The sequence below is a fragment of the Polychytrium aggregatum genome, assembly GCF_025602895.1.
Source record: "Polychytrium aggregatum strain JEL109 chromosome Unknown BJ171scaffold_14, whole genome shotgun sequence".
Lineage (NCBI taxonomy): Eukaryota > Fungi > Chytridiomycota > Chytridiomycetes > Polychytriales > Polychytrium > Polychytrium aggregatum.
The window spans coordinates 645754-670360 of NW_026516216.1; the positions used below are offsets into that span (position 1 = coordinate 645754).

Here is a 24607-nt window from a genome sequence, read left to right on the forward strand (position 1 = left end):
GTCCCAGCCACGTGTCGGTCACGCCGCTGCGCTTGCGCTGGTGGTGCCCGGCGATTGGCTGCCGACGACGCAACCGCCGGCTCGAGCCAGGCGGGTCGATCCGGATCCAGGGAGGCGCCGCCCGGCTCGAGCCGGCTCGTTCGAGATCCCGTTTTGCGGCGCCTCCCAGCCAGGCAAACGCAGCATTCCGACCCAACAGAGGCGGCCTCACCCCATCCGATCCGCATCAACAGCCCACCCATCCACATCCACATCCCATCCAGCCGCAGCCTCCTCCGTCCCGACGATCGTGTCTGCACACACATGTCTCGGCTGTCCAGGTGCGTGTGCATAGTCTGTCGTCTCCATTGTGCATGATCTGTCAGCCCGCAGCACCAAAAGCCTGCATCTGACGCCGCCCTCTCTCTTTGCAGCGTCCTGCCCGCCCCCAAAAACGCCGGCTTCCACTCCACTTCCCGTTCGAGATGGGAAGACTCGGAGGATGAAGACGAAGCGGCCCAGCTGACATCGACATCCCACAAGAGCCAGACGCAGTCTCTTCCTGCGGGCCCGCCGCCATATGGAAAGCGCAAAGGCTTCATTCCCCGAGTGCCGTCGGTAAGAAGCCCGTCTGAGGCAGCCTGGGCAAATCCTTCTCGCATGCGATCGATCGCCACGCTGGCACATGTCGGAGCCGGAAAGGCAGAAACATGCTCTCCAGCTCTCTAACCGGCAGCAACTGCACTCCTTCCCCACAGGACTTTGGCGATGGCGGCGCCTTCCCGGAAATCCACGTTGCCCAATACCCGCTCGATCTCGGCAAGAAGAGCCAGTCCTCGGCGCTGAGCAACTCCTCTGCCATTCCGCTGCAGACTGATTCGGAGGGAAACATTCGCTATGACGTTGTTCTGAGGGGACAGGACAGCGACGCCTCCGGCAAGAAAGTGATCCACTCGCAGCTGAGTGCCTTGAAGGAAAAGGATATTCTGGAACACGACGACTCGCTCGCCCGGCCCGACGAGGAGACTGTCAAAGCCACAACCGAGAAGACCAAGCAGGCACTCGAGAAGCTTGTCGAAGGTGTGTATTCGCCAAAGACCCGTACCCTCGTCCACTACGAACTTGGTGATTATGTGGCCTTGGCCCAGCCTTCCCTGCTCTGCCTCTTTGCTGACTCGCCCATTTCGCTTGCTGTCTTGCTTGTCACGGACACGATGCTGCCACATACACCCAGGCCGTATCAAGTCTGCGCAGCCCACCCAAGTCGCATCAGCAAAAACCAACGAGCCCGAATATCTGCGATACACGCCCTCCGGCTCCAGCTCCGGCCCAGCACAGACCAGGATCATTCGCATGGTCGAGGCCCCGGTCGACCCGATGGAGCCGCCAAAGTTCAAGCACAAAAAGGTCCCGCGGAAAGCGCCCTCGCCGCCCCCGCCGGTGATGCACTCGCCTCCCCGAAAAGTCAGCGCCGAAGAGCAGAAGAACTGGGTCATCCCGCCGTGCATTTCGAACTGGAAGAACGCAAAGGGCTACACCATCCCTCTGGACAAGCGTTTGGCGGCGGACGGCCGTGGCCTCCAGACGGTACGGACCGCATCAGTCCCATTGCGTTGAACTACTCAGCGATCCTGGGCATCGTGGGCCTGTTCACAAGCAGCCATACATTCCCCGTGTCCTTTCGCTCGTATTGCTTGCCTGTACTTTGCGCTCGCTCGTTTTCTCATCCACAATTGCTTCGCAGATCACAGTAAACGATGGCTTTGCCAAGCTGACCGAAGCTCTGCTGATTGCCGACCGACACGCCCGCGAGGAAGTTCGAATCCGTGCTGAAATGCAGACCAAACTCGCCCAGAAGGCCAAGGCCGAGAAGGAGCAGCAGCTTCGGGATATTGCACGCAAAGCCCGCGATGGCCGCGTTGGCCTCTCTGCCTCGGTCGGCGAGACCCAGCACGACCAAGGAGAAGGAGAGAGCGCTGAGGATGACGATGACGAGGATGAAGAGGACGACGAGCGCCTTCGTGAGCGCGATGCTCTACGACGGGAGCTGAGACAGCAGCACAAACGAGAACTGACACTGAGTCACATGGGCCGCGAGACCAAGGCCAAGGTCATGAGCAAGATGTAAGTCGGCCTGGGCCGCTGTGCTAATGATGGTGTACTCTGCTTGGGCAATATCGCCTGCTATCTGTTTCTCACTGCTGCTTGTTTGCTATTTCAGGGCCGATCGAGACATTTCCGAGAAGGTGGCTCTGGGTCTTGCCCAGCCAACCATGTCCAAGGAATCCATGTACGATCAGCGTCTCTTCAACCAGTCTGCTGGATTGTCCTCTGGATTCGGAGGCGAGGACGCCTACAACATCTACGACAAACCACTGTTCTCTGGCACGTCGGCGCAATCGATCTACCGGCCCACCAAGGTCGCAGACGACGAAGTCCTGCCCGGCGTGTCGACCGCAGGAATCGAGAAGCTGCTGAGCAGCAGCGAGCCTGCCCGTGGCTTCAAGGGTGCGGAGGGATCGGGCGGTAGTGGTGTGAGCGGGCCTGTCCAGTTTGAAAAGGACGTTGCCGATCCGTTTGGTCTCGACGAGTTCATGGCCCATGCCAAGCGCGGCCGAAAGGACGACCATCGCGCCAGCGCTCCCGAGGAGAAGCGGAGCCGACGGGACTGACATGGGAACTAGGACCATCCGGTTTACTTGGCTGAAACACGAGACATGCAGCTCTGTGCCGCTGCATTCATGTCCCTCAACACTGGCTTTGTCAGCCGAAACCGATCCTGGGAGCAGCCTGCTGTGCCGCGTTGTCCTTCCGGCGTTGCGGCTTGGGGCGACATGCACACCGGGTGCCAGTGGTACGTTTGTCATGATGCACGGACTGCTGTGGCCGTCACCAGCTTTTTATTCAGCCAATCGGATGCCCGGACGCAGAGAGGATGGGTGCGCGGCTATCCTTTCGGGGCGGGCAGAGTAAGAGGGGAGGGGCGCCTCAAGACTGGAAGATGGTTTCTTCCTGCTTTCTCTTTGGCTTGAAGCTGCCAGGCTTGTTTTGAGCAGCCTGTGTGGGAATATTGGACGGCCTTGTGAGCCTCAGATGCGCACCAGGACCACATCCGATCCTGCACGGTCCCCAGATCACTCCGCGAACGCTGCTGCATATTTGGCTCAGCCAGTGATCACCCACCTCGTGGTTGGCGAGCTCAGGAGGGCAGCGCGACAGGGGCGACTTGAGGATCATCTGTTTCAAGTCGTACATCACATCGGTGTCGCCGTTGCCGAGGAAGGTGATGGCTACACCGTCTTTGCCAGCACGACCAGTGCGGCCGATACGGTGGGTATAGTCTGCAAAAACGACGGAGATTAGACAAGGGTGCCAAGCGGCCCTCCCACAGCACTCTGGGCCATCCATCGCATTCCCGACATCACGGTGGCGCTGACGAGGACAGAGAGTCGCTGCAGCGCCCGCTGCACGCGCAAACCCACCTTCGATCTTCAGAGACATGTCATAGTTGATAACCAGCGACACGTTCTTGACATCGATACCTCTTCCAGCGACGTCTGTGGCCACCAGAATGTCCTTGGTGCCGTTCTTGAGGGCAGCAAGCGAGGCCTCGCGCTGCTCCTGCGACTTGCCACCGTGCAGGGTCGTGGTGCGATACTGTGCCAGCCCATCGTTTGAGAAGAAAAGGGTCAGCCGAGCAATATAGATCGTCTAGCAATATCGCACATCTGCACAGCAACAAGCACGTTGCACATACACCAAGTCTCTCAAGGGCTTTCGAGAGGACATCGCACCCCTTCTTCTGGTTGACAAAGACAATGATCGGAGGCTCGAAGCGACCGTTGAGAATCTCAATGAGACGGTTCTTCTTCTTGTTCTCGTCGTTGATGAACTCGACACGCTGCTCGATACGGTCGACAACCTGGCCGGCCGTACCAATCGTGACCACAGCAGGCCGCCGCAAGTACCTGCATCCAGCAGCAAAGCAAGCGACGTCAGCAAGGAGAGCCTTTCCCACACCAGCGAGAGACCCCTTGCCCCCCCCCACACACCACCACAGTGAGCTTACTTTTTAGCGAGGCGTTCCACAGCAGCGGGCATCGTCGCCGAGAACATCACGGTTTGTCGGAAGCGATCCTTCATGCCCATGATCGCCCGTAGCTCCTCCACATTCTCGGCGTCCTCCGTGTCGGGCTTGACGTTCGACACAGGCAGGGCATCCAGGATAAAGTTGACGTCGGTCTCGAAACCCATATCGATCATGCGATCGGCTTCGTCCATGACAACGTAGGTGCACTGGCTGAGGACAAGCATACGACGATCCAGACAATCCTTGAGGCGACCAGGCGTTGCAATGATGATTTCGGCGCCGTTGCGGAGGGCGATAGCCTGCTCCTCTATCGAGTGACCACCGACGATCGAGACACAGTTGAACCCAAGCGGCCGACAGAACTTGTGCGTCTCCTGCTCGATCTGCTGCGCCAGCTCACGAGTGGGGGCCAGGATGATGGCATAGGGACCATCGTTTTGGTTGCTTTCGTCCAGTGGCGGCAGCTCGGTGATGAACACGAGCATCGGAATCAAGAACGACGCCGTCTTGCCGGAGCCTGGAAGCAAAAATATGTCAGCCAAAGCAACATTCCGTCGCCAAAGTGGTCCACCCTAGACTAGCCAGCCACGCCGTAGTCGGTCCCACCGCGCAAAAGACGCATCTGCTCACCCGTCTCGGCAATGCCGATGATGTCTCGGTTCTGCAGCCCAATTGGAATAGCCTGGCGCTGAATAGGCGTGGGCTCCTTGTAGCCGACTTCGTTGATGACCTTGTGAAGGCGCTCCGGCAGCTCGGCTTCCTCCCAGGTGCGAAGCGGATTCGGGATGTTGCCGCCCTTGGTCGAGATGTTAAAGTCCTCTTTGAAGATACGCCAATCGCGCTCCTTCATCTCCGAGAGCGGTTTTTCGGACCAGTGGCGGTCGTCCCAGGCGGCCTGCCGCTCTCGGCGGCGGTCAATCTCTATGAGCTCGCCAGCCCGATCCTTTTCCTCGATCGTTCGGCGCTCCTCGAGGAGACGGCCGTAGAACTCGGAGCGCAGCTTTTTCTGGTGCTTGATGTCGATGCCGGCGATATGGCCTCGTCCAAAGAGCTGTACGTCATGTTTCTGGATGTAAAGCGGGTTGATGTCCTTGGCGGTGTCCTCCTGGGCGTCCCAGTCAAAGACAAACTTTTTGTCGTTCATCTTGCGGATTCGGCGCTTCTTTTGCTCTCCGCCCATGTATCGATCCCTGATCGCCTGGAGCTCCTTTTCGCTGAGATTGTCTGATGATTTTGGCATATCGTCGTCACTGCTCGGACGGGCTCGGCGTCGATCCGGGCCGCGCTCGTCGACATATCGACCGGAGGAGCCTCGGCTTGGCTCGTCCCGTGGGCCGCGGGGGTCTCTCGGCCCGGCGGCGCTGGGCTCGTCTCTTCGGCCGGCAGAGAAGTGGTCTTGCACGGATCTTCGCTCCTGCTCCTGCTGCTGTCGAAGCTGCTCGACCTCTTGGGCTCGCTTCTCAAGAGCAAGCTTAGCGCGCTCTTCCTTGGAAAGGAACACAGGCTTGTCGCTTGCAGCCTTCTCTTCGGCCTTCTTCTTGAGCAGCTCCTCGAGAGAAAGCGGCGCTTTCTTGACGGGCTTGTTTGATTCGTCTTCGGCGCCCTCCATCTCGACATCATCGTTGGCTGGCCGGGACACTTCGGAGGGCCGACTCCTGGCGAACGGATCGTGCTCCGAGCCTCGAGCATCACTGCTGCCCCGAACGCTGCGGTCTACGTCGTAGCGATCGGCGTCTCGTCTGCCATCGTCTCGTCTGCGGTCGTACTCTCTCCTTGGCGGTTCATCGCGGCCACGGCGGTCGTCTCGGGACCCATAGCGAGCATCGTCGTAGTCACGGCGGCGATCTCGATCTCGATCCTTATCCCGATCTCTATCTCGCTCGCGGTCGCGGTCTCGGTCTCGGTCTCGGTCTCTATCCCGATCCCGGTCTCGGTCTCTATTCCGGTATCGGTCGCGGTCTCGATCCCGGTCTCGTTCACGATCCCTGTCGCGGCCGTCTCGATAGTCGCTGCAAAATAGCACATGGAAGACCGAGGGAAGCGGCGGGTGAGATGCTGGGTGTGGCAGAGCAATAATGGCTCACGGCGTCGCACTGCAAGCGCATGTACCTGCGCGAATCCATCGCTGTGTGTTCGTGTGCGGTGCGTTTGCCGGGGGGGGGTGCTGTCTGTTGATGGGTATCGAGCCCAAGCAGCCAGCAGGACAAGCAACGGACGAAGCTGGGCTGCGGGATCTCGGTTTGGCTTGTCCCCGTGGGCGTGGCTGGCCGCGGTCTGGCTGGCTTTCCGTGCAGCCGCGACACGGAATCCGGCTGCGCGACGCAAGCCAAAATGCGATCCAGGCCGTTCTGCCTGCCCGCAGTCGACGTTGTCCATCCCTCAGCCGGCAACCAAGACCAACATCCAGCAGCCAGCAGCCCAAGACCGGCAGTCCAAGGCCATATGCAAGATCCCCCGAAAGCCGAGCAAGCCCAGACCAATGGCGGTGACACAGCCGACAGCACACCCGCAGCATGCAGCGTCTGGGATGCCTTTGACAAGATGCAGCTCTGCTACAGTAGGCATGCGGATCCAGCTTCGTTTCTCTTGCTGCTTCGTTTCTCTTGCAGCGCATCCAGAGAGCCTTCTGGACTGAAAAGGCTCTGCCATGCTTCTGCCGTTGCGCCTCCTGGTCACTGCAGCCTTGATCCCTCAGGTCAAGCACTACTATCGATACGGCAACTTTCGTGACTGCACGGCCGATCGAGAAGAGTTCAACTTTTGCTTGAAGATGAAGATGAAGAGCCGGCCTGTCGCAGAGGCAAGGACAGCAGCGCCAAGCAGCGGCGCTGGATATCTCTTGTGCGGACGGTGAACAAGTCTGCTTTGAGCGTCACCGCACTCGACTCACCGATTTTGTACTGATCACTAGAAACTGATTCGGGAACGGCGAGATCTCAAATACCAGCAAAAGATCACTGAGCGGAGCTCGCTGGATATCTGGGAGGTGGGTTTTGGAGCGTATGGTGATCCTCCGATGCATGCTGTCATCGACCGCTCTCCTTCGCCCGTCGTCGCTGCTCATTCTCGGCCAAACTCGGGCGTGTCGTGCAGCTGCGATCAAGCCCGCCGGAAAACTTCCCTCCAGCCCCGTCGACATCATCGACATCATCGACATCATCAACACCATCGTCGTCGACGTGATTCCAGACGCTCTCTGTCTGAGCCGCGACTGTAGCGATAAACCGGCCAAGACTGCTGTTGCATTTCAGCTGGGAATGAAGTCACAGGTGCTCCCTGAGCGACGTTGTGGCACGCCGGCCCGGCATTCGCAACGGCATGTCGTTTTCGCCACACCGGGCCGTTCCGCCGACACTGTGTTGGGCTACATGTCCATTTTTTCAAAATCTCGGAGATTGATTGCGCCATCCTTGTCTGCATCGAACTTGTCCAGAATACACTTGATGTCGCCCTTGTAGGGCAGGCCGTACGGGTTCATGGTCTTGATGAGCCGCACCAGCGTCTCGTCGGAGACGGTCGTAGGGGTGTCTGATGGCTCCATAATCTTGTTTGCCGTGGGAAGGAGAGATGGAAAGGTGGTCGGTGTGGTTTCATGGAGCCGCATCGGAAACACGCTGGTGAATGAAGCAAGCGAGCCAGTGTTGAAACGGCACCCCGAATGCGAGCAAGCCATGCAGAAAGTCGGCGACAGTCGCCAGCAAGTACCTTGAAAGTATCCTCAAACGGCACGCAAGCCAGGGGTTTGTGCAGCAGCATGTTGGTGAGAGCTTCCTTGGTGAGCTCTTCCCTCCCTGTTCCCAAGAGCTTGAGGACTTTCTTGTTGCAGTTGTGGTGGAGCGAGTGCGGAAAATACTTGTCGAAGAAGTTCTGGATATTCTTGACCGTGATTTTTTTCCCGTCCTCCGAAAGCATCTGGAAGGCCATCTCGATATCGCGTTTCTGCATCGGGGGCTGCTCTTGCGCCTTGGCCGATCCTCGTACTCGGTCGACAATGGAGCGCGTACGGGCGATCGACTCCCGTCGGCCTGTGTCAGGGTTGCGGGCAATCGATTCCCCTCTGTGCATATCTGGAAGACGAACGATCGATTCTCGTCGTGGGCCGTCGGCCGCACGGGCGCTCACAGGTCGGCTCTTGCTGGCGGACGGATGCAAGCTGGACATGGCTTTTGGTGCGACTTGCTTGTTCCCAGGGTCGGTGCGAGCGGTTTTGATGCAAGTCCGAGGACATTGCCGTTGGCTCTCGGAGCCGCCGTTCGCAAGGCCTGAGACTCCGATTCGTGGCCCCCTCGGGGCATGATCCTGTGGCACCCTAGCGATATCGATGAGCACACCACCACAACCCACGAGGCTATATCGTAAGCAGCATGTGGGAATTGGAGCATATTGCTGACTCGAGCTGTGCTGAATGCAGATTTGCTGAAGTGTCCGCGATGGATGGCTCTGTCAGAGTCACCGAGACGAGAGATGGCTGTTCGCAAGACCCACAAGCCGACCAAAGCGAATCTAGGCCAGCGCCGTTCAAAGTGAGCTCAGTAATCAAGTTTATTCATTGCATCCAGGTTGTCCAACATCTTCAGCACAGCAGCAAACACTGGCTGTTGCGGGAGCATGCCGGAGCTTGATCTTTTACAAAAGTGTCACAGCTAGAACATACCCACAAATGAAACAGGAAGCCACAATCACGCAGAGAGGGAGAGAGAGCCGGCAGGGTCCTCCCCCGTCACCAGTCAGGCCAGTAGCCGGAATGGCGTGTCGCCAATCACACGATTCACCAATCAAACAAGAATCGTCCAAAGCACGGAACAATGTGGAAGCTTACGACGTTGGGGGCATTCCAGGCGCCGTAGTGCTGAACCCAGTTCTGGGTGTTATCCTGAACCATCACGGTTCGGAAAAAGTTCATTCGCCAAAAGGTGCCTTCGGGGCTGTTGACGTTGAAGAGACTGAGGGGAAAGCTCACTTGAGACGACCAAGTCTTTGCCGCGGGATTGGTGTTGGTGTTTGCACTGATTCCGATGAAGGCACCTTGGTTTCCGTTGTCATAGACGGGAACGAAGAAATGACCAAAGGGAGCACCGGCGGCCCTGACAAGAGAGGGATTATACACAAAGGACGAGTACGTGACCCCGTTGGGTGCAACTTCGAACTCGAGGTAGTTGCTTGGGTCGTCGGTGCCAGTCTGAAGGAACGTCTCCATGACGGTGTACGCCCAAATGTTGTCGTTGTGTCCCAGAGTAGAGTTCACATAGTACGACGGCTCGCCGGACGCAACAAATTTCATGTTGAGATTGGTTTGGTTGTAGCAGAGCTGGACCGTGGCAGGAGGGAAGTTGAACTGGGGCTCGGAGACAAGGTCAGTCGCAATCTGCAAGGTCAAGATGGGGTTCCACTCAGACTCGGTCCCGCACTTGGTGATGCGGTAAGTGTTCGGGTTGCTGCAGCCATATTGGGCGGCAAGGCTCGAGCCCGTCGAAGCGGAGATCAAGGTACCAAGAACAACGGCGACAGCTCCAGCGATTCTCATTTTGTAGTGGCGATAGAAAGTGGTTAGGAGAGAGGTGTTGGTTTGTTGCGGCAATCAAGACCCAAACGTTGAAGGCAAAAGTGTGTCCTCGGGAACCCGTGGGAATCAGGGGCAAAGTCAGAAGGGGAGATGGCGATCTGAGCACTGGTGGCTACTTGACGACTCGACTGCTCGAGCTATTTACACTTTATTCAGAAAAAAACGGGACAATATAGCCGTTTCCATGAACATGTAGTATGTGCTGTGCTTGCGTCAAGCAAAGCCACAAGAAATAAAACAGATCACTTTGGCAGCCTCCGAGTGAAGACCACCGGTCGCTCTCCGATCTCCACAATCGACCTGCATACTGTGATCATGTTGCGCGCCGCATTGACGTCGCGATTCCACACTGTCCGGCAGCTGGGATTCTTGCAGCTCCTGACAAAGTGGGAATTCGCAACACTGGGCGCATCGAGTCCTTCCAACCGAACTGGCTCCAGGCACTTGGAGCACACTTGCGAGGTGTTGAACTCGTTCGTCGAGGCCACCTTGACGCTTCCATGATGGTGATTGGGACGGCGTCGGTGGTGCTCGAATTGCTCAAAGTACCGAGCGAACCGCTGCCTCCGAGGGCTGGATGCATAGCCCTTGCCCTGTCGCCATGACGCATTGCCAAAGGCGATCACCACATCGGTCCGTATCGGGGCGTGCTTCAGGACGGCCTTGCACATCCTGTCGACGGCCACTTGGCGCCTCTTGTGGCCTGTGAAGCGATGGTGACGGGCCTTCTTGCCAAGGTGGAAGTCGAGCTGCACTCGCAGCTCCGGTCGCAGGACATGGGTGAGATGGACCTTGAAAGCCTCCGAGGACGACACCTTGGGCGAGGGGGTGGTCGACATCCAGGTCTCGATGCTGAGTCGATACTTCATGATATTGTGCCACTTGGTGTTGGACGTATGGCCACACATGTGCTGGTAGTGACCATTGGAGAATGAGACCACCTCGTCTTGGTGACCCGGTGCTTGGATGACCGCCGTGAAGATGGAGCCGACTCCAGGATCGATGCCAATCCAAGTGGTGCGGTTGGGGTCTGGGTCGCCGATGTGGGCCTGGATGCGCTGCTCGGAAGTCGGAGGAGGCTCGATGGTCTCGGTGTGATCGGTTCGAGGCAGAAACTTGACGAGACCGATGGTGCATCCAATGCCATCGGTGCTGATCTCGTAGTTGAACAGCTTCTTGTCCCTGACCCGCTCTTGGAAGAGGGAACTACGCAGCTTGAAGCAACTGCGCCAGAGACGATCCTGGTTGTTGATGCCGTCATCACCTTGTTCCTTGAGCATGTCCCTGGTGAGTCCAAGGCGTTTCTTTGGACCAAGGAGCTCCCAGAGAGTGACCGTGTCGATCTTGACATACTTGGCCTTGGTGGTGCACAGAGGAACCATCGTGCACACGGCTGGAGGAGTGTCGAGAGCGAGCTGCTTGAGTGCCCACTTGAGCCTGGATGCCAGCTTGTTGATCTTGGACTTGGTGGTGCCGAGCTCAGACTTGGCCTTGGTGAACCTCTTGTCGTCGGAGGGAATGCCTTGGGTAGTGAGCTCGTCTAGCTTGACCTGGCGCTGCAGCTCGGTGACTCGGAGGGCGGGCATGTCACAGTCGATCCACTTGTGGACATTGTCGACCATCTTGTCTCGGGCGAGGATTCTCACATGGTGTGAGAGGCGGTAGAGGGTCCGGAAGCGGTCCTGGTCGTTGCTGTACCGAAACTCGTCCAGGATGTGACCAAAGTCGGGGTAGAGGAACTCGAGATCGGCCTTGGGTGGAGTCTGCCCTGGTTTCTCGAAGAGCTCGAGACAGGCCTCGATGGCTTCGTGCTTGTGCTTGTTGGCAGGGAAGACGGCAGCGCAGAAGCGGCGAAGGAGTCGCCAGTAGGCCAGGTCGAGGTGGGTGGTGCAGTTGGTAGCATAGGCATTGACAGCCAGTGTGAGAAGCTGACTGTGAGCACCATCAGGCAGACAAGGGGCCGGAGGCAGGTCTGCATGTCGAGTGGTCTGGTAGTCGCGAAAGGAAGCGACCAGATGCTCGTTGTATTTCTCGTTGTCCCCGGTCGGGGAGAGGGCATCGGCCTCGACAATCGTGAAGCATTGGCGGATGAATGCAGGGGTGGACTTGGAGATGACGGGGACGGGAAGATCCTGCTCGATGCACCTCAGGATGTGCAGGTTGAGCAGCCTGGATGCCTCGAACTGGATCTGGGTCATGGCCTCGACGGTGGCCTGGATCTTGTCGCGGAGAGCGGGATTGAGACAACAGCCATCCATCGTCTGCTTGAAGCAGCTGAACTGAGGGGCGGATGACCTTCCATCCACGAGTGGGACGACAGAACTCTTGAGGGGGTGATATTTTGGACACTTGCTAGTGTTGCAGCGTTCGTGATCGGTGCCATCGCACTGGCGACATCGCTTGCCGGTACTCGAGGAAGTAGATGGACCAGGCTCGGTGGGATCGACATCCATTGGATCTGCAGAAGCAGTGGTGGTGAGCGACGGAGCAACAGACGACCAAGCATGCGTGGGGTCAGAATACGAACCAGAGACAGGCTCCGACTGTGACTTGGCTTTCTTGGGCCTGGGTGGCCGAGGCTGGCCATCACCGGCACCCTTACGCTTCGGAGGCATGGGGGCAGAGAATGCTGGATGTCTGCCAGTGGTACTGGTCAGAGCAGAGACTTTTTTTATCGTACAATGGCGCGATGATCAGATCAAGGCGAGATGAGGGAAGAAAGCAGCAGGACGAAGGTGTGGCATTTATACCCGAGAGCAGGAACCCGTCTGCGCGGGCTGGTTGGGGGGGTGACCCTGTTCAAAAATCGCCGAGAGGTTCAAGCCAGGGATTTGAGCGTGAAAATGGCGGCGTGATTGGAGGGAACTCAACCCCAGAAGCGCATCGCTCGCTCAATCAGCCGTGGGAAGACATCTGGAAGCACCCTCCGAACGGCAGACTCAAACAGGGTCACCATTCCGACTCTGAACCCCTCGGACGCATTCAGCGCTGCTGCCTTCCTGTACTGATGCTTCACAATCCCAAAGAAGTTCTCGATGGGATTGAAGTCGGGTGAAGCAGGTGGGGTGAAGATCACTGACCATCCTCGGCGATCGATGCAGTCCAGGACAGCCATTGTCTTGTGCATGCTGACATTGTCCATCACAATCACAGAGTCGTCTGGGAAGCTCGCTCGCTCAAAGAACTCGACCATCGAGTGTGTCTTGAATGATGTGGGGATGTACATGCGATGCAGCACACCAGAGTGGTTGATTGCAAATGCAGCCGAGACAGACTTGTGCTTCATGTGATTGCGCTAGCGAAGCGAAGCACCCTTCGGTGAGTATCCGTAGAGAGGGAAAATGGATCTCCTGATCCCTGTCTCATCGACAAAAACGAATCGCCGCGGGTCGATGGAGCGGACCCGGTCCCTGAACTGTGCCACTCGCTCATCCAGTCGCTTGGACTTGTAGAGGTGTGTTGCCCTCTTGTGTGAGAGACCTGCTCGGTGGATGGCAGTGTGGCAGAGTGAGAGTGATACTTTCCTCTGGAGGATGGACTCGAGCTTGCACCGCAACACAGGACCAGTCTGGAACGGGTCCTGTTCAATCAGGGTGCGAATGACTGGACATGCCTGCTCGAAGAAAGTGGATCTGCGAGCTGGGACCCGGGATGGGTCATCCAGCTTGCATCCTCGGTGCCATCGATGGATGGTGCTCTTGGACACACTGAATATGGAGGCGACCTTACGCAGGCTATGGATGAGGGCGTAGCATCGCAATGCGGCGGTGCGAAAGTCGGATGTGTGGCGAATGGTCATGGCCAGCGCGCGATAACATTGGGTAGCAAAATATTCGATGAATGGTCAAAATCCCGGGTGTCCCGTTTTTTATTGGATTGCCCGTAAGGTCATCCCCAGTGCAGCCACGCCGTGATCATTAGAAGCAACGAACACTTCTATGAAGGCGCAGTGGGGTGATCACCGAGTGCACGAGCTCTCTGCGCGGAAACTCTGGAAGGACGATGGGGAACCTTGCGATGGCGTGGGTATCCGTCTGCCGTGCACGCAACTCGGGATTGGGTAGAACCGTCCGATTCCGGTGATACCACGGAGAGAAAGTCTGTTAGTGTGACACAATCGCTTCTCTGGGGTGATCGGCTCCGCGGGTCGCTTCACCCGGTTCTCAAAACGAAACAGCACAGCACAGTTGCGCGCATCCACCGCCCTCCGCAACACGCCCGAGGCCGGCATTGCCGCTGTGCGCTGGTGTGGGCGCCCTCTATTCGCTCGAGGCCGCCTCCATCGTCGCAGTAAGCGTCAAACGTCGCAGCAAGAGTCGAACGCCGCTCGTGAGAATCGATATCATGTATTCGAGACAAGGTTGTCCAAAAAGTGTTTGCCATCCGCAACTGACAGCGGCGGCGGGAGCAGCCAAAGTAAAGCAACGAGCTCTTTCCCGTCAGTGAGCACCACTCCGAAGCTCGGAAGGAGTATCGATGCGGGCGTCTGACTGGGAAGGAGGCACAGCGGACATCAAGATCCTCTGTTTGTGGCGCTCGTCTGGCACCGCTTGTGTTGTCCAATGTCGCTTGACTCCTTGGCGCCGACTGGCGGGGCGCTGTGGGCTCGACGTTCTTGGTGCCATACGGAGCGAACTTGCTTTCGACGAGTCTGCGGGCTCCATCGATCCTCGGCTCGGATGTGCAGCCATCTCCCGCATCAGAATTCATCCCGCGGCATTCAGGACTGAGATGACGCTCCGAAAAGCTGGCTGCCTTCGCCGGGGCGGCTCAAGAGATCCATCCAGTGCATGCCGCGAGGAGACATCTTGTCAAAAGCGTTGCTGTTTGTCCCAAAAACATCCGCTGACGAAGGCGTCTCCGATGGGTTAGAGCTGAAGGGATAGGTCCAGGGAGATGGGCTCTGGGCGGCGCCCGAAAGGATCGCAGTGTTGGTAACGATGGCTTGCGTCGGAATCAGCATTCCCCCAAAGCCGGTGGAGGCATTCCGGAACGGCCGATTAAACTCTCCGCTCCATGTCATTGGCGATGCAGCTGTGGATCTGGGGCTGGCTGTCGAGAGTCCCAAGTGCGCGGTCGGCGCCATGGTTGCGACATGCTCATGGGGTAGTCCCACATGAACTGAAGGGACTGGGCGTTGAATAGGTGTTGGCGACGAGTCGATTGCAAGATCTGCGAGTATTCCAAGGTTCTGAGGTTTGCTGCTGATCCAGGAACGAAAACGCCGAGATGGTGAGCGCGCGGTTGTGTGCATGAGATCCCGATAATTGATGTCGCACAGCGGACACATTCTTATGTATGATATATGGAGAAATCGTAAACTATACCTGATCGCATTACGGGCTTCCATGTCATTGAGCAGCCCCAGAAACGACAGCGTGCCGACCGCATCCGCGCCAGCTCCGAACGAGGAGCCCAGTTTCTCGGCGCTCAAGTCAAACTCGCCACCGCCGACGTCGACAGCCTTGGTTAGGTCGCTGGGGCACTCCAGTGGCAGAGAATGCATTGAATTTGGCGACAGTGGAGACTGCCTCGAGGAGCAGGCATTCTCAGGCTCCGCCAGATGATCAAGTGTCTTGAGAGACGAGATTGAGCTCTTGGTCCTCATGTGCTTGTGATCAAACTTGAGCAGGTCGGTGGGCTCCCCATTTGGAAATCCAGTCGAGATCGGTGCACCCCAAATGTTTTGCTGGTGATGATGGATGATGGGAGAGGTTGCCCGTGCACGGGCAAATCCTGCCTTGGCGACGCTTGCCAGCGGACTTCCGTTGGATGTCCGTCTCGACTTGAACGTCCGATCGAGGGTGTCATCGGTGAGGTGAACGCTGCCCGCATCAGGAGTGGGGCTACTGAGGCCAGACTTTGGCCTGCTGGATGTTGCTATCCGCAGAGGCGGATTGTCCTGAGAAGAGTGTGTCCCGTGGGCTTCGTTCTGTGCGTCAAATGTCGGAGATCGAGCACCTTGGTAGGCTGGTCTGGCGAGGCCCATGGGATCGTGATGACTACGAGAAAGGAAATCGACTCTGGGCTGTATCGGTTGTCGACGGGGACGGATCGAGCGATTCCTGCGGCTGGAGCAAACAGAGATCCATCAGAAGTCTGGCTCAGGTTATTTTTTTGCTGGCACACTTGCATCCACAGCGCGATCCTCACCTTTGCAAGCAGCACTGCCTCGATATCGTCGACCATCCAGAAGATGCGAATATCAAACTCGTCGTAAACGGACACATCATAGTGTCGCTCGCGGCCAGGTGCTCCAAGAGCACTGAGTGAGAACGCCGTCGGTACATGGCTCCCTCCAGTCTTGTGCTGCTGGGCATCTGTGCCGGCAAAGGGGGTGACAAGCATAAGGGGCGCAAATCCAGAGATTTCGAGACCTTCTGGCGACCGCGGCGGACCCACGGCCTTCACTGCTGGGGCTTGGGATGAGACTGACGCAGACGAGCCCTGCGGGCCTGAGTCATCGCGCGAAGATACAGGCGCCGTCTCATTCGCATCGCTGTCGCTACAGCGCTCTGAAAACCCGCAGTCGCGGCCACGTTCTTGAGCCACGGACCGGAGACGGCCAAAGAGCTGCTCGAGAGCATTCCAAAAGTTGTTTGTTGTCCAGTCCGACCGGCTCGAGGCGCCGGTGGCCAATCCGTACGTGTTCTTGAAGTCACAGATCGGCGAAAGGGACGTCGGATTCGCGACCAGGTTGGCTTGCGAGCCACTGGAGTCGTTGGCTACGGAATGCTGTTGCTGCCGCGCGTACACCCACTTCAGGCCAAGATACAGAGTCATATAGCCCATCTTGAACCGAGATTCGTTCCACTGGCTGCCGATGTCATCATCGCTGCCGTCAGGATCTGTCATGATGAATTCAATGACTGACTGAAGCATTTTGTAGATCAACTGAACCACCTTTTGCTCGATTGCCATGTGCTTGCCCTTGGAAAAGTTCTTGGTGGCAACAAACGAGCTTTCACCTGCTGCGGGAGGCTGCCGATTGCTCAGCGAGAGCTTGCTGCTGCCTGCCTTTGGTCCGCTCAACTGATGGATCTTCTGCTGATGCAGGAAGAGCGAGCTCATATTGATCGTAAAGAGCTTGAAGATCAGATCGCCGGGAGCAGGAGATGCGCGAATGAGCCTCAGGAATTCTGGAAAGCCATTTTCGACCTGGATTATGGTGCTCGAAAACAGCGAGAGGCTGTGTTGTGGCAAAGGTGTAGCGTCAGCGGTCGATCAGATAGACGCATGGTGGACTGGGAGAGGAAGGGCATCCTGCTGGCTGCAAGTCGGGCTGGAGACGCTATGATACAGCGGGCTGCACCGGAAAACGACACGTAATCGTGGGAACGATGGGCCTTACTTTTCGTCGTTCCCAAAGATACTGCTGTGTAGGCTGAAAAACTGAACAAGAAATGAAAAGATCGCTCCGGAGGAGCTCTTCAGCACATCTGACGAGCTGACGAGCTCGGCGACCTGGCTCTTGAGGATGCTTCTGCCATGGACCTTGGTCTTCTTCTCGCCGTTGAGGTGCTCCAACTCGACTTCCCACTTTTTCTTTTCTTTCTCAAAAAAGAGGGCCAAGTTACCCCGAGCAGTAGGAAACGGAAGCTCGATGGCAAGGCTCCGGAAATAAGACTCGACTGCGCTCACGGCATTGCCGTCATAGGTATCGATGACGGCGAGCTGATTGAAGGGATTTCCGTTTCCAGGAGCGAGCGACAGTGCAATGGCATAGAATCTGCGAGCGGACGTCCAGTTCTTCCTTTTCTTTTCGGCATGAATCTCTCGATACCGCGCTACAACAGGGGGGATATTGGTCCGAGAGAGGTGAGCGCCGATGCTCTCTTCCCTGTGAAACCATCGAGCCTCATTTGTTCACTCGCATAGATTACCGCCAGCTCGCAGCGGACACATACCCAGATCACCGAGAAAGATGAGAGATCGATGACAGGCCAGTAAAACCTTGTGCTGAAGCTCGGGTGTCAACTCATCGTCTGCACAGGGATCTAAGCGGGCAAAGACAATGGATCGGATACATGAGCCCAAGGTGAATGACGCCTCACAAACGATGACCACCTCGCCAACGATGATCGCCTGAGCACCTCCAACAGCGACTCAGTGCCGACACTGTGCCGACACTGTGCCGATGCACACAGAGGCAGTATCGTGGATCGGAGGCCGCATTTGGGCCCACTCGGCTACACCAAGCGTCGGCCGTAGCAGAAGCGTTGAACAGAGCAGCGGGCAGAGCATGGTATAACCTTGGTCAAGGCGCTCAAAGTCCATTCGGAAGGGCACAATGACTTTATCGGTGACAGGCTGCAGTCGGAAGCGAGCGGCGAGTTTGACGATCAAGTCCAGATAGAAGCCCTCGGACTCGGTCAGAAAACTTCGGAACTGAGCCGTGAGCTGGCGCAGCTCTCGGCCGTCCCGTGCAGCTGAGGCCGACGGTTTCTTCTGGCTCGAAAGCTGGGACCACACCATCGTAGCATACAGAGGTACGGTGTACATGAGAATGATGTTCGGGAGGAGGAGGTGCTGGGGCGAAAGCAACGGTCCCCTCGGCAGGAATTCGGTGGAGGCAGGTTACTGATTGGAAACAGCTCACTAGACTTACATGCCGATGCTTTTTCCGAAACTCATCGATAACCCTGTAGTGGATGACTTTCCACAGTGTGGCCTCCAGGTCCTTGGAGAGCGCTAGCTCGAACTCACGAAGTATCAACGACTCGATGTTTCCCCGAAGCCTGGCCGGATATGTCCGAAACAGAGTTGGGAGGAAGAGGATTCAGCGTGACGCTCTGTCCGCAAGCTTGCTCTTCATCCCCCATGAGCGACCAGACTCGGTTGAGGCGGCGGCGCAGGATATTCGCCTGCCAGCCTCGGCAACGGGCATCTGGTCACAATGATGCGATACTGGACCATCGGACCGCTCGCACCACGTACTCGAGTCGAAGCTGGTTGATGGCCTTGTCGAATATCGAGATGTCATCCTTTATCATGGACCTCAGTTCCCGCTCCTGTGCAGCTATGATGCTGTGGGGTGACGGATTCGTCGTTGCCAGCCGTATTTGCACCGTTTCCACGGTCGATGTCGATGGCCGAGACAAAAGAGTTGACCGAGACGCAGGAACAATTTCGGCACCGTCCGATGGGATACAGAGGGATACAGAAGGATAAGCCTTCCGCCGAGTAACCGATCGACTGAGCCGAACCAGCCCACACGAGGATATTCTCATGAACCGAAACCGAGCCACAATTCACGCTGCGATCAGCATGGCTACGTACGACAGGGATGTCCGGGGCACCGGAGGTGGAGCCGGAGCCATGGGGTCTCCCGGAGATCTTTGTGGACGATGAGGAGGAGCAAGCGGGATGGACAAACGGATCAGAGACAGCAGCCGGATGGAATTGTCGGAGGGACGCAGAGGCGGCACGGGCAGTGGTGGCGGCAAGCCGGCCAGAGCCGGGCGATATCCTTTCGAGGGTTAGCGCCGACAGCAGGTGCCACGCAGGGCGTTGGTAGAGCAGGGCGAGCTCCAGACGATGCAGCAGCATACCAGGAGGAGCTGGGCAGCTCGGGCCAAGCAGGAGGAGCAAGGAAGGCTCCCAGCGGGCCGCGCAAAAGAATCGTGGGAGGAAAGGCATGCGGCCTCGCGCGGTGAGATGCAGCGAGAGCCCGGCGAGAGCATGGCGAGAGTATGGCGAGAGAGCGGCAGCACGGCCTCGGCCTCGGGTGCCACAGACAGGCCGAAAGAGGCAGCAGCTGCCCCGTGACCCAGCTCCTGGGCCGGCACGTGTCTGGCGCCGATTCAGCAGACATCCATCAGACAACATCACCGAGGTCGGTCGTCTGCCAGCCCAGGCCATCTGCCAGCCCAGGCCATCTGCTTTCTGCTTGGTTGGCTCTGGTCCTGGCACCTTGGATTGGACCATCGGATGCCGCCATCGGCCGCCTGTCTCGAGCAGTACAGCGTCAATGTCCCGGCACCAGACCCGCCAAGAGTTGGCGCCGGCGCCATCCCGAAGTGTTGAGCGGCCGTCTGGTGCATGGTGTTCGTTTGCGGATAAGGCACACCTGCTGCATGTCCGTCGCTCGCTGGATCGGCTTTGACCTTGATCGTCAATACAACCGAAGCAATACCCGGAGCCTTTTGGTGGGCAAGCTCTGATTTCAAACCATCACCTGGCAGCATGAAAACCGCACTCTGGGGACTGGCCGCGTTCCTTTGCTCGCTGGCTCAGCTTGGCTCCTCTGCTCCACTGGGATCATTCAGCCACCTCGGACTCGCTTGGGCAAAGGTCGGCGAGAGATGTCGGCCTTGAGGCCTTTGAGCGCTCCAGCCAGTACTTCAAGGTGTTCAGTCGTATCATTCGCATCACTCATCTTTTTGATGTCCAACAGGATCGCCGAGCGGAACAGACACTGCCCGGTCCCGTCAGCGGCCTGCAACTGTGCAAGACAACTGGATTCTGCTATGCAAGTGTCGCGACCAGCCACGTATGTATCAACAGATCATCGACCCTCACGATCATGGAGGCCATTCCGTGCACCATGCGTTTGTGACCTGGATTCATGTGATACCAAGGCCCAAAGGGACGATGCAGGGATCGTGAGAGTCGAGACCGAGTGTGGTTGCGATTGATACTCATTGGTTGCGAACGCCTGAGGTCCCATTGTCGCCGGTCTCACGCGTGCATCGACTGCCCTCTACTTTCATCGCGTGGATCTCGCCGCTATCGCAGTTCTGCTGGGACGATATCGCCAGTCAGCTGAGTCATCCACCCGTGGGAATCGTCGCAAAATCCAAGGCAGCGTGCACGGAGTGCATCCGCCTGTTTGTTCAGGATGTGCAGAACAGCACGGATCCTCGAATCAGCGGCGCCGTGGCTGGACTCACAAGTGCTTTGATGATGGATTGCGGCAGCAGCTTCATTGCCACAGGAAACATCACTGAGGGACCTCTGAGCGGAACTTGGGTCTCAACTGCAGATGTGTTTGTCAAGCTTGCTAGCCCCAACGAGACAAGCTGAGTGCCATCCGTGAGCCTTCCCGAGACAATTATAATGTGTGTAGCTGGTGGATCAATCCGTTCGAGCTCCCATTCAGCAATTTGGTAAACGGTACATCCACCTTGACATTCGAGACTTGAGCAGAGGCAGACAGTCATTCGATGCACAGTGCAGGGTGCCAGCACCCATAATACAAAACAGAGGAGTACAGGCCCCGCCTTACAGAAACAATGTGTCCGAAGCCCTGATAGTTTGTGGCAACAGGTGGCCGGCCACTCCGTGCAGCCATCGTCGCCTCGGGTGAAAGTAACCCGATCATTACCAAGCGCCAAAGAGCCACCATGCCATTGCTCTTGATGAGGCTGATGATGTATTCGATCGATGCAATCATACGGCCACGACGCAACTACTCACGGAGAGCCGTGCAGCCCCGCGTCTAGCCAACGATCTAGAGCTACCCTTGGATAGAGGCTCAATTCAATATCGATCCGAGTCATATTGGCGCCCGTGGGCATGCTGTGTCAGCGACGTTGTCTCTCCAATTGCCATCACTGAGCTGGTTGCCAAGCACAGGTTTCGAATGGACGCGCCGTCCATTGAAGTGCTTTACCGTTAAATCCTTTCTTTGATCCAGCCAGACAGGGTGTCGATAGCAGCGAGTTTGGTCTCCTCAAGCTCAAAGAGCACTGCGTTTGCCACCCGAAAGAGATGTGTTCAGAGATCACAGTGCTACGGCCGAGTGTGCGGAGAGAGCCATCACAGACTCGACACTGCGTTGCATGTCCGCTCCCGAATATTGAGTCGATGCCTGTCGCACCCAGGACGGAAGTAGATGGCCACTCAAGGCCGCGGCACAGCTCCTCGACTCGCGGCTTGAAACCTACATGAATGGCGAGCCCCAGGAAACTCCTTGAAGGTCTTGTCCGTCGACTTTGCTTTCTCAACAAATTTCCTTCCCGAGTCGGGTCTGCATTGTGCAGCAGGCATTTTCCACCGCCGGTACGAATGTTAAGCGACGAATGAGCGATAACTGAAGAGCAAACAGCGCGGTAAGGGAGTGCGCAGTCGAGACTCACGGCACAATCTTGTCGTCGCCGCCAAAGAGGACCAACAAAGGGCACTCCAATGCCTCGGGAACGTCCTTATCGAACAGAGGAGGGAATGTGCAGAGAATATCTCTCACTGAAGGATCGGCGAGGAGACGTGACATCCAAAGAGCGTGGAGCCACCGAGTGGAGGTGGTCAAAATGAGTTGTATCAGCCGATCGATACAGTGGCGAATGCATTTGGTCGCATTATGAGACAGGAATGGAGGCACAAGGTCGCTAACCTGTAGCGATTGAAATCTTTGATGTGTTGAGAGGATCGTTCAGGAGCCACTCGTACAGATCCGAGTTTCGTGTGACCGGGGTGGCATCTTGAAACGAGGGTAACGAGAGATGAGCGGTCAGCGAGCAGAACCGCGGACCAAGCCTGTGGTTGGCATACACGGGCCGATGCATAGATGGGATGCAGGAGGAGCGAGCGTCCTCGCCAAAACAACCTTTGCCCGTATCCATGACGAAGCCTGGCACCAGCGACCCGAGCAGGAACAGTGCTGTTTTGGCGACAAAGCCAGGGTTTGGCCCGGCCAGAGGAGGAGCTTCGCACATCCCGGTTATGCAAAAAATGGATGTGAGTGACTCTGCCAACGTCCAAAGGATATGTTCTGACTCGAATGTGCTCAGCCAGACAGGCGACCAGATGGATCATAGGACGTTGTCCGGAGTTGGGCTGGCCCCAAGCTCTCGCAAAACCTACACAATGCAATGACTCCCCGGACGATATCTGGCTGCTTCCAGGCGTGGAGCAGAGCAAGAGCCCCTCCTCGTGAGTATCCCATGAGAAAGAGCGGGACACTTGGATAGTCGTTGCGAATCAACGCGCTAATGTGGGCGATGTCGCCCAGCGACACATCCATTCCTATCGAAGCAGGAAGGTCAGGTCCCGAACGATACGATCCTCGCGGCAAACGGCTAAACAGTCCGTGCGGCCAGGAAAGACGACAGAGACAAGCCAACCTTGGCAGTTGCCCATGGACTTGGATCTTGTCCCTGTTTCGCCAAAGCCCCTCTGGTCGATGCCGCGGATATAGAAGCCGTTCTGGGCAGCAATTGGGCCCAGGACGGCGTCGTATCGAGACATGTGGTCACCATGCCCGTGGATAAAGTGGATGGCTGCGACGACGGGAGTCTCTTTGGGCTATCGCGTCGGCGGAGGGGGATATCAAGTGGGCGTGAATATCGGGCAGATGACGGGTAGATGACGGGTAGATGACGGGCATATGTCGGGCACGCCTGCCTCCTCGTCTGAGCATTCGACTCGGCGCTGAGAGCAAGCACGGCATCGCGAGTGGGTGAGACCACGGCAGCGACTCGGCCGACCACGCTGGCTGTCGCCACCAGCCGGGGTCGATATACCTTCCACTCCAAGCTGTAGATCTCGGCGGAGCCGATGGAAATCCAACGCTCGGTTCGTTCGACGGGGAGGTCCATGGATGCGGTGCGAAGCAGGACAAGGCGAGACCGATGGAGCAGGACGCGGGGCGGGGAGGCTGGACCGGAAGCTGGACCAGAAGTTGGACGAGAAGCCGGACGGGGAGCAGCAAGCCAGGACCGGGTCAGGTGCCCGGCTGACCAGGGCTCGGACAGCGTGTGGCGCGGGTGTGGCGCGGCACGCGGGCTGGAAGCACAGGCGAAACCAGTTTGGCGCGCCGTGTCCGGGCGGCTGTCCAGCACATGTGTGTGTGTGTGTGCGGCCGCTGTGTCACCGCGCGGCTGTATCCGCCGAAATGAATTTCATTCTGGTGCAGTCCGCCGCAGCGGCACGGCGCCGGGGTCCGCCGCTCTCGCCGCGGCCTCGCTTGTCCGCTCGCGGCTCTCGCTCATGGCTCTCTCGCTGGCCCTTGCCCCGCACCCACGCGTCCTCGCCCGTGCCCTCGCCCGTGCCCTCGCCGCGCCTCGCTCCGCCCCTCTCGCCTTCGCCGGTCTTCTCTCGTCTTCCGCCGCCTCGCTCCGACGCCTCGCCCGCTCACATTTTTTTTCTTCAGGCGCCTCGCGATTTCAACAGTCCAATGGTCCCGACCGTCCCTCGACAGCCCTCCTCCCGTCAAGCCTTCCGCCCCTGTTGCTGTTGTTCGGACGCCTTGAAGGACAAGACCTCCTCCTGCCCTTCCTTCGTCTCAGCCGACAGCTGCTCAACCAGAGCGAGAGTGAAGTTGTACTCGTCTGTCCACTTGCATCAGCGGGTCCTTCCCAACTTGTTCGCCATTCGACCTCAAGGGCATATAACTGAGTGTGAGCATCGACTTTCGTCTCGTCCTATTCTTCCCACCCGCCTTCGTGAGGGTGTCTGTCCGTCTCCTTTTTCTTCTTCGTCTCCACCCACCGGCTGCTCGATAGGCCGAAACGGTCTTGCCCCTGTTTCTTGTCGCATATCCTCCTCCCTGCCTCGCGAGTCCTTTGGTCGTCATTTTCCATCTGTCGCGACCCTGTTTCTTGCTTGCGTCTTCGACCCCTGCACTGTTTTTTTTTCTGCATTGGCAATCGGCTCGCTGCGAGACATATTCTTTCGTATCGCCAAGAGCTTTCTGTGTCGCTCGACTTGCTGCTCCTCCCGGTCCCTCGGTCTTCCGTTCCCCTCCCCCAGTCGCTGGCTGTTCGTTGGGGTTCCTGGCCCGCACATCCTTTGTCTGCGCCTCCTGCTGCTCCTCTTGCTCTGATTTCTCGGTTGGCCCCGCTTGCCGTCTCGTGTGCGCTCTCTGCACCCGCCGCTTCCTGCCTCGCCTGTCCCTATTTACTTGCTCGCCTGTGGGAGACTTGCGCTTCGCTCGCCTTTCACTCTATCTCGGGTGAACAAAAGCCTGGCTTCCTCTCTGCTTCCCCTTCCTCACAACTCCAGGCCAGCCTCGGTGGCTCACTGTTTCCTGTGTT

The 24607-nt window shown here is 57.7% G+C and overlaps 8 protein-coding genes across 8 annotated transcripts; 3 read left to right on the forward strand and 5 right to left on the reverse strand.

Annotated features, from left to right (window-relative positions):
* The first annotated feature begins 36 nt into the window (after positions 1–36).
* On the forward strand, positions 37–2758 carry BJ171DRAFT_63747 (SKIP/SNW domain-containing protein). Its single transcript, XM_053115725.1, has 6 exons — positions 37–320; positions 414–597; positions 738–1059; positions 1214–1566; positions 1724–2103; positions 2201–2758. The coding sequence occupies exons 1-6, from the start codon at positions 304–306 to the stop codon at positions 2649–2651; spliced, it is 1707 nt and encodes a 568-aa protein (XP_052967712.1). The 5' UTR covers positions 37–303; the 3' UTR covers positions 2652–2758.
* A 209-nt stretch (positions 2759–2967) lies between these two features.
* BJ171DRAFT_422858 (P-loop containing nucleoside triphosphate hydrolase protein) lies at positions 2968–5309 on the reverse strand (the record flags this gene model as incomplete). Its single annotated transcript, XM_053107569.1, has 6 exons — positions 2968–3036; positions 3163–3320; positions 3462–3636; positions 3737–3947; positions 4049–4586; positions 4700–5309. 6 exons carry the CDS (start codon positions 5307–5309, stop codon positions 2968–2970), a joined length of 1761 nt encoding a protein of 586 aa, XP_052967713.1.
* Positions 5310–6428: 1119 nt separating this feature from the next.
* BJ171DRAFT_501024 (uncharacterized protein) lies at positions 6429–7538 on the forward strand. The gene is made up of 4 exons (XM_053110631.1): positions 6429–6626; positions 6751–6869; positions 6981–7055; positions 7163–7538. The coding sequence occupies exons 1-4, from the start codon at positions 6512–6514 to the stop codon at positions 7250–7252; spliced, it is 399 nt and encodes a 132-aa protein (XP_052967714.1). The 5' UTR covers positions 6429–6511; the 3' UTR covers positions 7253–7538.
* On the reverse strand, positions 7434–8014 carry BJ171DRAFT_580809 (uncharacterized protein; the record flags this gene model as incomplete). The annotated part of the gene is made up of 2 exons (XM_053114061.1): positions 7434–7613; positions 7775–8014. The coding sequence occupies 2 exons, from the start codon at positions 8012–8014 to the stop codon at positions 7434–7436; spliced, it is 420 nt and encodes a 139-aa protein (XP_052967715.1).
* Positions 8015–8837: 823 nt separating this feature from the next.
* On the reverse strand, positions 8838–9593 carry BJ171DRAFT_422936 (uncharacterized protein; the record flags this gene model as incomplete). Its single annotated transcript, XM_053107571.1, has 1 exon — positions 8838–9593. One exon carries the CDS (start codon positions 9591–9593, stop codon positions 8838–8840), a length of 756 nt encoding a protein of 251 aa, XP_052967716.1.
* A 4366-nt stretch (positions 9594–13959) lies between these two features.
* On the reverse strand, positions 13960–19277 carry BJ171DRAFT_501072 (uncharacterized protein). Its single transcript, XM_053110632.1, has 10 exons — positions 19184–19277; positions 18912–18968; positions 18570–18659; positions 18241–18370; positions 17885–18092; positions 17540–17629; positions 16984–17419; positions 15786–16821; positions 14789–15660; positions 13960–14644 (listed from the first exon to the last, which is right to left on the reverse strand). The coding sequence occupies exons 2-10, from the start codon at positions 18950–18952 to the stop codon at positions 14353–14355; spliced, it is 3195 nt and encodes a 1064-aa protein (XP_052967717.1). The 5' UTR covers positions 18953–18968; positions 19184–19277; the 3' UTR covers positions 13960–14352.
* A 205-nt stretch (positions 19278–19482) lies between these two features.
* On the forward strand, positions 19483–20853 carry BJ171DRAFT_501074 (uncharacterized protein). The gene is made up of 3 exons (XM_053110633.1): positions 19483–19925; positions 20029–20124; positions 20370–20853. Exons 1-3 carry the CDS (start codon positions 19818–19820, stop codon positions 20655–20657), a joined length of 492 nt encoding a protein of 163 aa, XP_052967718.1. The 5' UTR covers positions 19483–19817; the 3' UTR covers positions 20658–20853.
* On the reverse strand, positions 20854–23260 carry BJ171DRAFT_501075 (Alpha/Beta hydrolase protein). The gene is made up of 8 exons (XM_053110634.1): positions 23096–23260; positions 22697–22877; positions 22437–22598; positions 22180–22278; positions 21967–22053; positions 21713–21818; positions 21521–21603; positions 20854–21322 (listed from the first exon to the last, which is right to left on the reverse strand). Exons 1-8 carry the CDS (start codon positions 23168–23170, stop codon positions 21249–21251), a joined length of 867 nt encoding a protein of 288 aa, XP_052967719.1. The 5' UTR covers positions 23171–23260; the 3' UTR covers positions 20854–21248.
* Positions 23261–24607: the final 1347 nt, after the last annotated feature.

What these genes read in the sequence shown, in the direction of transcription:
- BJ171DRAFT_501074 (XM_053110633.1), top strand. Translation starts at nt 19,818, where the DNA reads ATGAAAACCGCACTCTGGGGACTGGCCGCGTTCCTTTGCTCGCTGGCT. An exon ending in TCGGACTCGCTTGGGCAAAG is followed by an intron (nt 19,926 to 20,028) that starts GTCGGCGAGAGA and finishes GATGTCCAACAG; the next exon opens with GATCGCCGAGCGGAACAGAC. An exon ending in CAAGTGTCGCGACCAGCCAC is followed by an intron (nt 20,125 to 20,369) that starts GTATGTATCAAC and finishes CCGCTATCGCAG; the next exon opens with TTCTGCTGGGACGATATCGC.
- BJ171DRAFT_501072 (XM_053110632.1), bottom strand. Translation starts at nt 18,952, where the DNA reads ATGGCTCCGGCTCCACCTCCGGTGCCCCGGACATCCCTGTC. An exon ending in ATCTTTGGGAACGACGAAAA is followed by an intron (nt 16,822 to 16,983) that starts GTAAGGCCCATC and finishes GCCACAACACAG; the next exon opens with CCTCTCGCTGTTTTCGAGCA. An exon ending in AGGCAGTGCTGCTTGCAAAG is followed by an intron (nt 15,661 to 15,785) that starts GTGAGGATCGCG and finishes CAACCGATACAG; the next exon opens with CCCAGAGTCGATTTCCTTTC.
- BJ171DRAFT_501024 (XM_053110631.1), top strand. Translation starts at nt 6,512, where the DNA reads ATGCAAGATCCCCCGAAAGCCGAGCAAGCCCAGACCAATGGCGGTGAC. An exon ending in CAAGATGCAGCTCTGCTACA is followed by an intron (nt 6,627 to 6,750) that starts GTAGGCATGCGG and finishes TGGTCACTGCAG; the next exon opens with CCTTGATCCCTCAGGTCAAG. An exon ending in AGAGCCGGCCTGTCGCAGAG is followed by an intron (nt 6,870 to 6,980) that starts GCAAGGACAGCA and finishes ACTGATCACTAG; the next exon opens with AAACTGATTCGGGAACGGCG.
- BJ171DRAFT_501075 (XM_053110634.1), bottom strand. Translation starts at nt 23,170, where the DNA reads ATGGACCTCCCCGTCGAACGAACCGAGCGTTGGATTTCCATCGGCTCC. An exon ending in CCGGGGAGTCATTGCATTGT is followed by an intron (nt 22,279 to 22,436) that starts GTAGGTTTTGCG and finishes GGATGTGCGAAG; the next exon opens with CTCCTCCTCTGGCCGGGCCA. An exon ending in TCCTGGGGCTCGCCATTCAT is followed by an intron (nt 21,323 to 21,520) that starts GTAGGTTTCAAG and finishes TGGCAAACGCAG; the next exon opens with TGCTCTTTGAGCTTGAGGAG.
- BJ171DRAFT_63747 (XM_053115725.1), top strand. An exon ending in ACGGCCGTGGCCTCCAGACG is followed by an intron (nt 1,567 to 1,723) that starts GTACGGACCGCA and finishes ATTGCTTCGCAG; the next exon opens with ATCACAGTAAACGATGGCTT. An exon ending in GCCAAGGTCATGAGCAAGAT is followed by an intron (nt 2,104 to 2,200) that starts GTAAGTCGGCCT and finishes TTGCTATTTCAG; the next exon opens with GGCCGATCGAGACATTTCCG.